The sequence below is a fragment of the Macaca mulatta genome, chromosome 6 (genome assembly GCF_049350105.2).
Source record: "Macaca mulatta isolate MMU2019108-1 chromosome 6, T2T-MMU8v2.0, whole genome shotgun sequence".
Taxonomy (NCBI): Eukaryota; Metazoa; Chordata; class Mammalia; order Primates; family Cercopithecidae; genus Macaca; species Macaca mulatta.
Window position 1 is genome coordinate 137928468 of NC_133411.1, and position 14155 is coordinate 137942622.

General features: G+C 40.3%; 1 protein-coding gene across 2 annotated transcripts in view; it reads left to right on the forward strand.

Annotated features, from left to right (window-relative positions):
• The first annotated feature begins 2889 nt into the window (after positions 1 to 2889).
• The window catches only part of SLC27A6 (solute carrier family 27 member 6), a 62257-nt gene continuing 50991 nt past the window's right edge, over positions 2890 to 14155 (forward strand). For both annotated transcript variants that reach the window (XM_015140690.3, XM_028849704.2), the window contains exon 1: positions 2890 to 4405. In XM_015140690.3, coding sequence (XP_014996176.3) covers positions 3925 to 4405 — 481 coding nt within the window. In that variant the 5' untranslated portion in view covers positions 2890 to 3924. The remainder of the gene's footprint in view (positions 4406 to 14155) is intronic.

Genomic DNA, 14155 nt, shown 5'->3' on the forward strand with positions numbered 1-14155 from the left:
CACCCAGTTCGAGCTTCATTGCCACTTTTTTACCTACTCAAGCCTCTGCAATGGCAGACCCCCCTCCCCTAGCCTTGCTACTGCCTTGCAGTTAGATCTCAGACTGCTGTGCTAGCAGTGAGCAACGCTCCGTGCACGCCTCTTATTTTTAATGTTCAGTTTGCTTCATGAGTCCTTGTGTTAAGTAATAATCTGGACAATGATTATTCATTAATACAAATAAACATTAGATTATAGGAAGAGTAAACTTCCCATGAAAACCAAAGTTATCATCAGATCCTAAAAGTAGTAATTAAAAACTGAGCAGGACCCCATTCCCAGGTAGAATTGTAAAGTGGATGACTCCTACATCCAGCATTCTCCCATTCATTTTCAGAGCCATCCAACTCCCTCACTCACTTCACTGCCATCCCCTTTCCCAAGACCCAGCTGCAGTCTAGATAGTCAGAGTTTCTTGGCCCATTTCAAGCACTCATCATGATGTTTAGCCACCAACCCAGCATTGTTTGGCATCTTTCTAAATTTCTTGGTTTTTACTGAAACCTCCCATAATCCAAATGATGACTGCTATAGAATTGCATCAGAAGACATGAAGACAAGTGATTTGACAGCACAGAGTCAGAATGCTTAGGCTAGAGTGGCAAAATCCTGTGGGCTCCATGTCTGTCATATGTTGCTATTTGTTCAGTCTTACTTTGGTCTACTCACTAAACAATTTGTCTTCTACAGAGCTGAGGGTGCAACGGTGGTCGGTAGTGGGTTAAAGAGGAAAGTCAAATCAGAAATGAAGAAGGGGTTGAGGAGACCATATGTAGATTAAAAATAAACTTTTTTTGGCATTGATTTTCATTTAGTCACAATATTTTTATTTTCAAGTTACATTAAAGAAAAACATACAGTCTTTATATTTTCTAAAGGAGAACCAGAGAAATATCACACTATTCCTATTCAAAAGTAATGTTAGCAGGAATGTCTAGACTATTTCTATGTGTTTATTTCTCTTTATTTTAGTGAAATAATAGATTTACTCACTTGCAACTAACTGTCGCTGTATTTCTCCCATTTCAAAATACTAATTATTCTAGCTAAAAATTGTATTTATTTTACTTAGCTGCCTTTGGTAGCATTTGAAAGTGAATGCAAAATTTCTGGACAAAATAGAAACAGATACATGGGCTAATATAGGTATATACACAATACTGTTAACTGTCCCAAGATTTTTCATTGATTACCTCTTCCATGGTGAGATTTCAGGCATAAAATTGGTTTGGGTTAGTACAAATTCTGGCCCAACATATACTTACTTGTAGTTCTTCCTAATAAATCAAACAAGCTCACATTTATGGTGCTGAATATATTCTAGATTCATTGTATCTGTAATTGCTAAAAATTTAGTTTCATGCCTTAGGATGGTATTAGAATGTCCATGATAAGAAAAATAAGTGTAGCAAAATGAGTTTTTTTGTGAATTTAATTTTATTCATTTTAAAATGTGGTCCTCTATTATAAATGGCATTCCCTTCCTTCTTTAAAATGTTGAAATAAATCCTCTCTTTATGAAACAATGGTAACAGTAGATGGTCAGTGTTGTAATGTGTGCTTAATGTTTTAAATGTAGCAAGATAAAAGAAATGCCACGCCTATCTTTCTGTATCTCCTCTGTAGAAGGACAGATTTGACTCATTAAAACTACAAAAGTCTAAGACCAACTGCTTCATATTCTTTTGTGTTCTTTAAATGTTATTTGGAGGTGACTTAAATAGACTAAAGCTAGAAGAGAAAACAATAGAATGTCAAAGACGTTTTTCAAGTTGTAAACTAACATTGCAAGTTATAAGCTACTTGATACTATTTTTTAATTAAAAAGATATTTCTGAATCGAAAAGATCAGAGCTTCTGAGTAAATTTAGAAAGCATTTTTTTTGTCATTTACAGAAAAGGGCTTTAAGAGCCTATGTTCCTTTGGCTTTCAGAGAGCTCTTCACTGTGACTTCAAAGTAATCATTTTCAGATGAATAAACTGGAGCTCGTCTTTGGAATTATCAGTTTTTCTTTTATTACAGAATCTGAGGTTAGCCAGAATCCATCTGCAGAACATAAGGCAGAAGAGAGAAACACCTGACAAGCTGAGGCCATCCTTAATTATTTTAACACATGCAATTAACCATTTATATTCACTTAAAAGCAGACAGCTAGGATGATGGTGTATGCTAGAAAAAATACGTGTAATGAAATGTTCTTTAGTTTTTTTATCTTTAGTACAATTTCATCTTCGTATAAAATTTTGTTATCCATTCCACTAACTTGTTACTTCTCCCCACTCCCTTTAGAATCCTTAGTTTGAAGACATAATTCTTTAAATGATCTGTCTCGGGGAGGGGGGAATCCTGTTATTTTTAAGGACTGAAAATAGCATTATAAACTTCGTTTTATTTTTAAATATGAATATCGACTGAAGCTGTCAATCAATATTGTTGCCAGATTTTGTAAAATGCACTGTCTTGGCCCTCTAACGACAGAGTTCTAATATAAATGTAAAAACCAATCTATCAATATGTTTTCCAAAAATACTTTTTGTAAAGAACAGTACAGTTTTGTGATGTGTCCAAATATGCCTTTCTTACAAAAATTGTTGGATCTGTCCAGTTCATAAATATTCCTTCCCTCCCTCCCTCCCTGCCGCTCTCTCTCTCTCTCTCTCTGCAGTTTTTTGGTGTTTGTTCTTTTCTTTCCATTCTCTAGTTATTAACTGGTTCAATGGGTGACCTTTTGTGCGACACTGTTCTACCTTACCAGCCTCGCCAGGGCCCCCGCGCCGCCCAATTCTAGCAACCCTGGTTCTCCTGTGACCCCAAGCCTTCCAGATCCCTAGGTTTCCCCCCACGGGACTGTCACATTCTTCCCCGCCAGAGACGCCAGTTGCGGGCCTCCTCCCTGGGGTGTGAGCAGGTCGGCACGACACACTTCTCCAGACGCGCGCCCAGGGACGAGCTGACGGAGGGGCCCAGGCAGTTCCAGCTGCGGCACTCCAGTGGAAGTGGTTGGCACTGAGCCTGGAGGCCGAAGGAGGGGGGCAACACTCCTGCCGCGATTCGGAGGAGAGCTACACTAGGCCAGCCTAACGACACTCGGAGTGCGAGCTGCTGCTGGGGTAGGGGCAGCCCCTTCCAGTGGGCGTGTGGGTCACCTAGGAGCAGTTCTCGGGGACCCGTTGCATCCGAGGGACTGGGCGGGGTTGGGCGGGGCTGGACGCGGGCAGCGCTCAGGAGTCCTGGAACTCGCTGGCCCTGCGGCCACGGGTAGAGGCGTGGTCCTGAGCCCCTGCGCGGTTTCTGGTGCGTAGAGACTTTAAATCACTGCGCTTCGCAGTCATTATCACCCCAGCTTTTCTCTGCTGAAATTCAGCCTCCAACTCAAGATCACGGGAAAGACTACCTGAGAGGAGAAAAGCTTCTGTCCCTGTACCTTCTTCTGAGGGTGGTGAGGTTTGTTTAGGGTCGCAGAATCAGGGAGGACTGACCCAGCCCTCACAGAGAAGAGGGCTGGAAAGTCCTGGAGAACCCGCAGAGCACGGGCCGCTGTCGCGGTTGGGAGGCGAGGGCGCAGCGCTGGGGTCGTAGATTCCGAGACCCCTGAGGGTGGCTGTGTTGGTTTCTCACAGGAGTCGGAGGCTCCCTGCTCTCCAGCCGCCCAGTGACCCAAGATTAATCTTCAGCACCACTTGGGGCGACCTTTTCAGTGCAAAGCTCTGATTCTGTTTCTCAGGATTCCTCCCCACCCCATTCCGCCCCGGAAAAGCTGACAAGAACTTCAGGTGTAAGCCCTGAGTAGTGAGGACCAGCGGTCCCCGCGGAGAGCTGTGCCTGGAAGAGAAGGACGCTGGTGGGGCTGAGATCAGAGCTGCCTTCTGGTCCCGTGGCCCCCATGCTTCTGTCATGGCTAACAGTTCTAGGGGCTGGAATGGTCGTCCTGCACTTCGTGCAGAAACTCCTGTTCCCTTACTTTTGGGATGACTTCTTATTCCTGGTGAAGGTGGTGCTCGTTATAATTCGGCTGAAGCAGTACGAAAAGAGAGGGGAGCTGGTGACTGTACTGGATAAATTCTTGAGTCATGCCAAAAGACAACCTCGGAAACCTTTCATCATCTATGAGGGAGACATCTACACCTATCAGGATGTAGACAAAAGGAGTAGCAGAGTGGCCCATGTTTTCCTGAACCATTCCTCTCTGAAAAAGGGGGACACCGTGGCTCTACTGATGAGCAATGAGCCGGACTTCGTTCACGTGTGGTTCGGCCTCGCCAAGCTGGGCTGCGTGGTGGCCTTTCTCAACTCCAACATTCGCTCCAACTCCCTCCTGAATTGCATCCGCGCCTGTGGGCCCACAGCCCTAGTGGTGGGCGCAGGTAGAGTATGGGGTGTGGTCTGCTTATACAGAATGGCAACCCACCTGCTTTCCTACCTTTTTTTTTTTTTTCTTTAGGATAATTCATAACTAATATTTTGGGTGAATGAAGTGTGCATGTTAAGAGTACAAAATAGTTTTACAATTCTATGCTGATTTAACACCTATCTCCTCCTTTCAGGCATGCAGTTTCAGAAAACTTTTATGAAATCTCTGCTTTCAACCATTTTGAGACAGGGACAGTTTCACTGCTATTGGTACCTTCAGTGAGTGCACGAACACACAGAGAACTTGGTCAGTTCTAAATTTTATCAGCTCTGACAAAATGATGAATAGGAAAGTTATCTGACTTCATTGTGACACACCCACCTACCTCTAATTGTACATTATCAGCGATGACTACATTTGCAGAAGAGATATGTTTAATGGAAAGTACATTAATTCCTTTCTTCATGTCTGCTCCTATTTTATACTGTCTGCAAGCTAGGACTTGCCTAGCAAGGCTGTGCTCCCACCTGTGAGCCAGAAAGTGGGCTCTTGGCAGACTCTAGGACCCTTTCTATTTCTTCTTCTGATCCATGCGTGCATCTTTTTCTTTTTTTCACGAAGTTCTACCCTTCCTCCTCCCCCTTCCTTGGAGTTAGGACATCTTAGGCTACACATATTTACCCTGAACTGTAAAGAAAAGCCTGGGGTTTAGTGGCTAATTAGTAAAGAACCTAGGAAGATGGGTTGCTTAATGAAATAGAATTGAAATATGAAAAATGATACTTATTTGGTGTAATCTGAATGGTTGATGCAGATTCTTCTTCAATGGGGAAGGAAGGTGCAGAAAGAGGAAGATCAATTGCAAGGACCATAATGAAAATATTTAAGTATTTTAGATTAATAGATACATACCAATATCTTGTATAAAGTTTTTAAACTCACAGAATATGGAAAAATATATTTACACACTGGTGATCTCTAAGGTATAGAATTTTTCAAATAACCTTTATCATATAATATTTATATATCAAACAAAAATGAGTTAGGCAGTATACGGAAAATGGGTTAGTCCTTCAAGGCTATCACTCTTCCTAGTTCTTTTCAGTTCAACTTGTGGTCTGATAAAGTAAAAAATGTTTACTTTTTCTTATTTATATATTTATTTATGTATTTATTTATTAATTATTACACTTTAAGTTCTAGGGTACATGTGCACAACATGCAGGTTTATTACATATGTATACATGTGCCATGTTGGTGTGCTGCACCCATTAACTCGTCATTTACATTAGGTATTCCTCCTAATGCTATCCCTCCCCCTGCCCCCAACCCAATGACAGGCCCCAGTGTGTGATGCTCCCCACCCTGTGTTCAAGTGTTCTCATTGTTCAGTTCCCACCTATGAGTGAGAACATGCGGTGTTTGGTTTTCTGTCCTTGTGATAGTTTGCTTCGAATCATGGTTTCCAGCTTCATCCATGTCCCTACAAAGGACATGAACTCATCCTTTTTTATGGCTACATAGTATTCCGTGATGTACATGTGCCACATTTTTTTAATGCAGTCTATCATTGATGGACATTTGGGTTGGTTCCAAGTCTTTGCTATTGTGAACAGTGCCACAATAAACATACGTGTGCATGTGTCTTTATAGCAGCACGATTTAGAATCCTTTGGGTATATACCCAGTAATGGGATGGCTGGGTCAAATGGTATTTCTAGTTCTAGATCCTTGAGGAATCACCACACCATCTTCCACAATGGCTGAACTAGTTTACAGTCCCACCAACAGTGTAAAAGCGTTCCTATTTCTCCACATCCTCTCCAGCACCTGTTTCCTGACATTTCAGCCATTCTAACTGGTGTGAGATGGTTGTCTCATTATGGTTTTGATTTGCATTTCTCTGATGGCCAGTGATGATGAGCATTTTTCTTGTGCCTGTTGGTTGCATACATGTCTTTATTTGAGAAGTGTCTGATCATATCCTTTGCCCACTTTTTGATGGGGTTGTTTGAATTTTTTCTTGTAAAGTTGTTTAAGTTCTTTGTAGATTCTGGGTATTAGCCGTTTGTCAGATGGGTAGATTGTAAAAATTTTCCCCCATTCTGTAGGTTGCCTGTTCACTCTAGTGGTAGTTTCTTTTGCTGTGCAGAAGCTCTCTAGTTTAATTAGATCCCATTTGCCAATTTTGACTTTTGTTGCCATTGCTTTTGGTGTTTTAGTCCTGAAGTCCTTGCCCATGCCTATGTCCTGAATGGTATTGCCTAGGTCTTCTTCTAGGGTTTTTATGGTTTTAGATCTAATGTTTAAGTCTTTAATCCATCTTGAGTTAATTTTTGTATAAGGTGTAAGGAAGAGATCCAGTTTCAGCTTTCTACATATGGCTAGCCAGTTTTCCCAGCACTATTAATTAAATAGGGAATCCTTTCCCCATTTCTTGTTTTTTTCAGGTTTTTCAAAGATCAGATGGTTGTAGATGTGTGGTATGAGGTCTCTGTTTTGTTCCATTGGTCTATCTCTCTGTTTTGGTACCAATATCTTGCTGTTTTGGTTGCTATAGCCCTGTAGTATAGTTTGAAGTCAGGTAGTGTGATGCCTCCAGCTTTGTTCTTTTTGCTTAGGATTGTCTTGGCAATGTGGGCTTTTTTTTGGTTCCATGTGAACTTTAAAGTAGTTTTTTCCAATTTTGTGAAGAAAGTCATTGGTAGCTTGATGGGATGGCATTGAATCTATAAATTACCTTTCACAATAATGATTCTTTTCATGATACTGATTCTTCCTACCCATGAGCATGGAATGTTCTTCCATTTGTTTGAGTCCTATTTTATTTTTCTTGAGCAGTGGTTTGTGGTTCTCCTTGAAGGGGTCCTTCACATCCCTTGTTAGTTGGATTCCTAGGTGTTTTATTCTCTTTGAAACAATTGTGAATGAGAGTTCACTCATGATTTGACTCTCTGTCTGTTATTGGTGTATTGAAATGCTTGTGATTTTTGCACATTGATTTTGTATCCTGAGACTTTGCTTAGGTTGCTTATCAGATTAAGGAGATTTTGGGCTGAGATGATGGGGTTTTCTAAATATATAATCATGTCATCTTCAAACAGGGACAATTTGACTTCCTCTTTTCCAGTTGAATACCCTTTATTTCTTTCTCCTGCCTGATTGCCCTGGCCAGGATTTCCAACACTACGTTGAATAGGAGTGGTGAGAGAGGGCATCCCTGTCTTGTGCCAGTTTTCAAAGGGAATGCTTCTAGTTTTTGCCCATTCACTATGATATTGGATGTGGGTTTGTCATAAATAGTTCTTATTATTTTGAGATACATCCCAGCAATACCTAATTTATTGAGAGTTTTTAGCATGAAGGGCTGTTTAATTTTTTTGAAGGCTTTTCTGCATCTATTGAGATAATCATGTGTTTTTTGTCTTTGATTCTGTTTATATGATGGATTAAGTTTATTGTTTTGCATGTGTTGAACCAGCCTTACATCCAAGGGATGAAGCCAACTTGATCGTGTTGGATAAGCTTTTTGATGTGCTGCTGGATAAGGTTTGCCAGTATTTTATTGAGGATTTTTGCATCGGTGTTCATCAGGGATATTGATCTAAAATTCTCTTTTTCTGTTTTGTCTCTGCCATGCTTTGGTATGAGGATGATGCTGACCTCATGAGTTAGGGATGATTTCATCTTTTTCTATGGATTGGAATAGTTTCAGAAGGAACGGTACCAACTCCTTTTTGTACCTCTGGTAGAATTTGGTTGTGAACCCATCTTGTCCTGCATTTTTTTTTTTTTTGGTTGGTAGGCTATTAATTATTGCATCAATTTCAGAGGGTGTTGTAGCTCTATTCAGAGATTCAACTTCTTCCTGGTTTAGTCTTGGAAGGATGTATGTTTCCAGCAATTTATCCATTTTGTCTAGATTTTCTAGTTTATTTGCATAGAGGTGTTTATAGTATTCTCTGATGGTAGTTTGTATTTCCGTGGGATCGGTGGTGATATCCACTGTATAATTTTTTTATTGCGTCTCTTTGATTCTTCTTTGTTTTCTTCTTTATTAGTCTTGCTAGTGGTCTATCAGGTTTTTTTTTTTTTTTTTTTTTTTTTTTTGATCTTTTCAAAAAACCGTCTCCTGGATTCACTGATTTTTTGAAGCGTTTTTTTTGTGTCTCTATCTCCTTCTGTTCTGCTCTGATCTTAGTTATTTCTTGCCTTCTGTTAGCTTTTGAATGTGTTTGCTCTTGCTTCTCTAGTTCTTTTAATTGTGATCTTAGGGTAGTGACTTTAGATCTTTCCTGCTTTCTCCTGTGGGCATTTAGTGCTAAAAATTTCCCTCCACACACTGCTTTAAATGTATCCCAGAGATTCTGGTATGTTGTGTCTTTGTTCTCATTGGTTTCAAAGAACATCTTTATTTCTGCCTTCATTTCATTATTTACCCAGTAGTCATTCAGATGCAGGTTGATCAGTTTCCATGTAGTTGTGTGGTTTTGAGTGAGTTTCTTAATCCTGAGTTCTAATTTGATTACACTGTGGTCTGAGAGACAGTTTGTTATAATTTTTTTTCTTTTACATTTCCTGAGGAGTGCTTTACTTCCAACTATGTGGTCAATTTTGGAATAAGTGTGATGTGGTGCTGAGAAGAATGTATATTCTGTTGATTTGGGGTGGAGAGTTTTGTAGCTGTCTATTAGGTCTGCTTGGTGCAGAGCTGAGTTTAAGTCCTGGATATCCTTGTTAACTTTCTGTCTCGTTGATCTGCCTAATATTGACAGTGGGGTGTTAAAGTCTCCCATTATTATTGTGTGGTAGTCTAAGTCTCTTTGTAGGTCTCTAAGGACTTGCTTTATGAATCTGGGTGCTCCTGTATTGGGTGCATATATATTTAGGATAGTTACCTCTTCTTGTTGAATTGATCCCTTTACCATTTTGTAAGGGTCTTCTTTGTCTCTTTTGATATTTGTTTTTTTAAAGTCTGTTTTATCAGAGACTAGGATTGCATCCCCTGCTTTTTGTTTTGTTTTGTTTTCCATTTGCTTGGTAGATCTCCCTCCATCCCTTCATTTTGAGCCTATGTGTGTCTCTGCAGGTGAGATGGGTCTCCTGAATACAGCACACTGATGGGTCTTGACTCTTTACCCAATTTGCCAGTCTGTGTCTTTTACTTGGGGAATTTAGCCCATTTACATTTAAGACTAATATTGTTATGTGTGAGTTTGATCCTGTCATTATGATTTTAGCTGGTTATTTTGCTCATTAGTTGATGCAGTTTCCTCCTAGCATCAATAGTCTTTACAATTTGGTGTGTTTTTGCAGTGGCTGGTACCAGTTGTTCCTTTCCATGTTTAGTCTTCCTTCAGGAGCTCTTGTAAGGTAGGCCTGTGGTGACAAAATCCCTGAGCATTTGCTTGTCTGTAAAAGATTTTATTTCTCTTTCACTTATGAAGCTTAGTTTGGCTGGAAATGAAATTCTGGGTTGAAAATTCTTTTTCTTTAAGAATGTTGAATATTGGCTGCCACTCTCTTCTGGCTTGTAGAGTTTGTGCTGAAAGATCTGCTGTTAGTCTGATGGACTTCCCTTTGTGGGTAACTTGACCTTTCTATCTGGCTGCCCTTAACTTTTTTTCCTTCATTTCAACTTTGGTGATTCTGACAATTATGTGTCTTGGGGTTGCTCTTCTCGAGGAGTATCTTTGTGGAGTTCTCTGTATTTGCTGAATTTGAATGTTGGCCTGCCTTGCTAGGTTGGGAAGTTCTCCTGGATAATATCCTGAAGAGTGTTTTCCAACTTGGTTCCATTCTCCCCATCACTTTCAGATACAACAATCAAACATAGATTTGGTGTTTTCACATAGTCCCATATTTCTTGGAGACTTTGTTTCTTTTTGCTCTTTTTTTCTCTAAGCTTCTCTTATTGCTTAATTTCATTCATTTGATCTTCAATCACTGATATCCTTTCTGATATCGTTTCAATCCTTGATTGAATCGGCTACTGAAGCTTATGCATGTGTCATGTAGTTCTTGTGCCATGGTTTTCAGCTCCATCAGGTCATTTAAGGTCATATCTACGCTGTTCATTCTAGTTAGCCATTTGTTTAATATTTTTTCATGGTTTTTGGCTTCTTTGTGATGGGTTTGAACATCCTGCTTTAGCTCAGAGAAGTTTGTTATTACCTGTCTTCTGAAGCCTGCTTCTGTCAACTCATCAAATTCATTTTCCATCTAGTTTTGTTCCATTGCTGGCAAGGAGCTATGATCCTTTGAAAGAGAAGAGGTGCTCTGATTTTTAGAATTTTCAGCTTTTCTTCTTTGGTTTCTCCCCATCTTTGTGGTTTTATCTACCTTTGTTCTTTGATGATGGTGACCTACAAATGGCATTTTTTGTGTGGATATCCTTTTTGTTAGTGTTGATGCTATTCCTTTCTGTTTGTTAGTTTTCCTTCTAACAGTCAAGACCCTTAGCTGCAGGTCTGTTGGAGTTTACTGGAGGTCCACTCCAGACCCTGTTTGCCTGGGTATCACCAGCAGAGGCTGCAGAACAGCAAATGTTGCTGCCTGATCCTTCCTCTGGAAGCTTCATCTCAGAGGGGCACACAGCTGTATGAGATGTCAGTCAGCCCCTACTGGGAGGTGTCTTCCAGTTAGGCTACTCGGGGGTCAGGGACATACTTGAGGAGGCAGTCTGTCCGTTCTCAGATCTTAAACTCCCGGCTGGGAGAACCACTGCTCTCTTCAGAGCTGTCAGACAGGGATGTTTAAGTCTGCAGAAGTGTCTGCTGCCTTTTATTCAGCTATGCCCTGCCCCCAGAGGTGGAGACTGCAGAGGCAGGCAGGCCTGGTTGTGCTGAGGTGGTCTCCACCCAGTTCGAGCTTCCCGGCCCCTTTGTTTATTTAGTGAAGCCTCAGCAGTTGCGGACACCCCTCCTCCAGCCTTGCTGCCACCTCGCAGTTCAATCTCAGACTGCTGTGCTAGCAGTGAGCAAGGCTCCATGGGCGTGGGACCCACCGAGCCAGGCACGGGATATAATTTCCTGGTGTGCCATTTTCTAAGATAGTTGGAAAAGCGCAGTATTAGGGTGGGAGTGTCCTGAGTTTCCAGGTACCATCTGTCACAGCTCCCCTTGGCTGGGAAAGGGAATTCTCTGACCCCTTGTGCTTCCCAGGTGAGGCGATGCCCCACCCTGCTTTGGCTCACACTCTGTGGGCCACACCCACTGTCCAACAAGTCCCAGTGACATGAACCCAGTACCTCAGCTGGAAATGCAGAAATCAACTGTCTTTTGCATTGCTCATGCTGGGAGCTATAGACTGGTCCTGTTCCTATTCAGCTATCTTGGAACGATAAAAACACAAATGCTTACTGTTGAGCACTGATTTTAATCTTGTTTTCACTACAGGAGGAAAGGGTCTGGGGGCAAATGTAAACTGTGCTAATAATTCACTACAGGAGGAAAGGGTCTGGGGGCAAATGTAAGTTGTGCTAATAATTGATAAAGCCATAAGTTCTGTTTGCAAGGGCCAACCAAGAGGGCCACAGTGTCCCTGAAAAGATGGAAACATTCCAAAGCTGGTTTCCTGAAAGATTCATCTTAAAGTACATAGGACTGGTTATTTCTCAAAATAAAACATTCAGACTTTTCTGTTGACTGAATTGTTGTTTAAGTAGAACCAATTAATTTTGAAATTTTACTTGTGCCAGCTTTTACTTTGCTTGCCAATAACTAATCGCATTGTTTCCTTATTTTTGTTTTTAATACCAACAATCAGTTTTTGTATTTTAAAAAGCCACTTTGGGATACTGAAGTTTTAAGCCAAGACTATTTAGTTGATTGGCTCAGTAAGTAGGTTGCTGGAGAAGTCAACCATTCTTTCTAGCATACCTTCAAACATAAATGAGATATATGTTTTCCAAAGATGGAAAAATTCTATTTTGATTAATTAACAGATTTTGTAATAAGATGTAGCTTATATCATAGTCACTTTTATACTTAAAATACTGTATTGTTGGCATCTGGAATCTCATTGGTAAACAATATAAACATATTGTTTTTAGCACATTAAATTTCAGATTTCTTGGATTGTCATTGGACGTTTCTGATGGTGTACTATTAAATCATTATATCCCCACAGAGAGTATATTGAGGTAGAAAGATGAATCATGTGGTTCAGACAGAGGTAAGCCAGACAGACCCCTATAGCAGTAGGCTATATCGTACAGCCTAGGTGTGTAGTAGGCTATATCACATAGGTTTGATCAATGATTATCATTGGGTCTTGTGTGAATTAAATGTAAAGAACCCAACAGAATACCAGAATCATAAAGTATATTCAACAAATGGATGCAATCATCATTTTTAACTACGTAATGGCAGAGACAGCCACCCATAGTAAGGAGTCACTTTTGCCCAGGTCTCTTCATTTGAGATTTGTTGTATGGAGGGAAACCCACGTAGTGTGTTACACAACCCTATTGAGTTGACTTTAAACATCTTTCTTGTCCTCTCCAGTAGCAGTACATCCATAACTACTTCCCAACCCTCAGTGGCCAAGGTTGGAATGCACTCAGATACAAGTTTGGAGTGAGGTCACTAGCTCTTCTCTGGCCAAAAAGAAGAGGGTTCTTCTACTGTTAATAACTAAGAGGTCATGAGGGAAATAGCCCTGATGGGGTCCGAGTCTTGCAGAAATACTACCTTAGTATTCACTGCCTTTTAAATATATATATATGTATTTTTATATATTATATATAATATATATTAAATATATATATATATCATTTACTTACTAATGATTCTGTCTGTAGATTGCTTTCATCTGCATTTGCTCTTCTAATTTCACCACTTTCTTACTGAAAAATAGCAAGCCAGATGCAACATGCCTTCTTGTGCCATTTCAGTAATAATTATTCATTGGCAACAGGTGATGTGTTCAAAATAACATCAAATGAAGTGTTTGACTTTTTCTTTTTTTGTGTAATTTTGGTTATAATAATATGTATAAATTATGTTATAATAATATTCCATCTGCTCCCCTCAAAAATGTGGGAACAACTGAGACTGAAAACACATAAACCCACTTAGAAACTTGTGTGCATATATTCAGGCCAGTTAAATCATGCCAGGGAAAAATATGTGATTGCAATAGAAAGATTTGTGCTTCTGTTATTCATCAATTTTATATCTCATTCCTTGAGAACTTTGCTATGTTAAGTGAGCCCCAACTCACCCTGCCTGGTTATACCCATTTGGGTAGGAAGAGGAAGGGTATGGTCTGACTTGGAAACAAAACACGCCAGAATCACTAGAAGCACTTCTCCCATGTAAGGACCTGGATTCCCAATCTGTTTCTCTCCCTTCCAGGGTCTGTGATCTCCTCTTTTCAGCCTTCAACTTTCTATTTAATGAGCTTGAGCTCATTGTATGTCATCATCATCACAACCAACAGTAGTAGTAATAACAACAACCTCTGCAGACACCATTTAAGGAGGACTGATTCTGGGTCAGGCACCATAATGAATGGTTTATATAGTCCATTTAGTTATCTCAGCAACTGTATAAGTTGTATGGAGTCACTTTTCAAAAGAGGAGAGGGAGACTCAGATAAATGAAGTGACTTGTCCAAGGTCACACAACTAGCAAGTATCAGAAGTGGCATTTGAATCCAGTTTCTCTGGCTGAAAATCCTATACTCTAGGGAATCAATCCAGAATTCCAGTGTTTTCCTGAAACTATATGTTTTTGTTTTTAAGCTGGTGGGATCCACA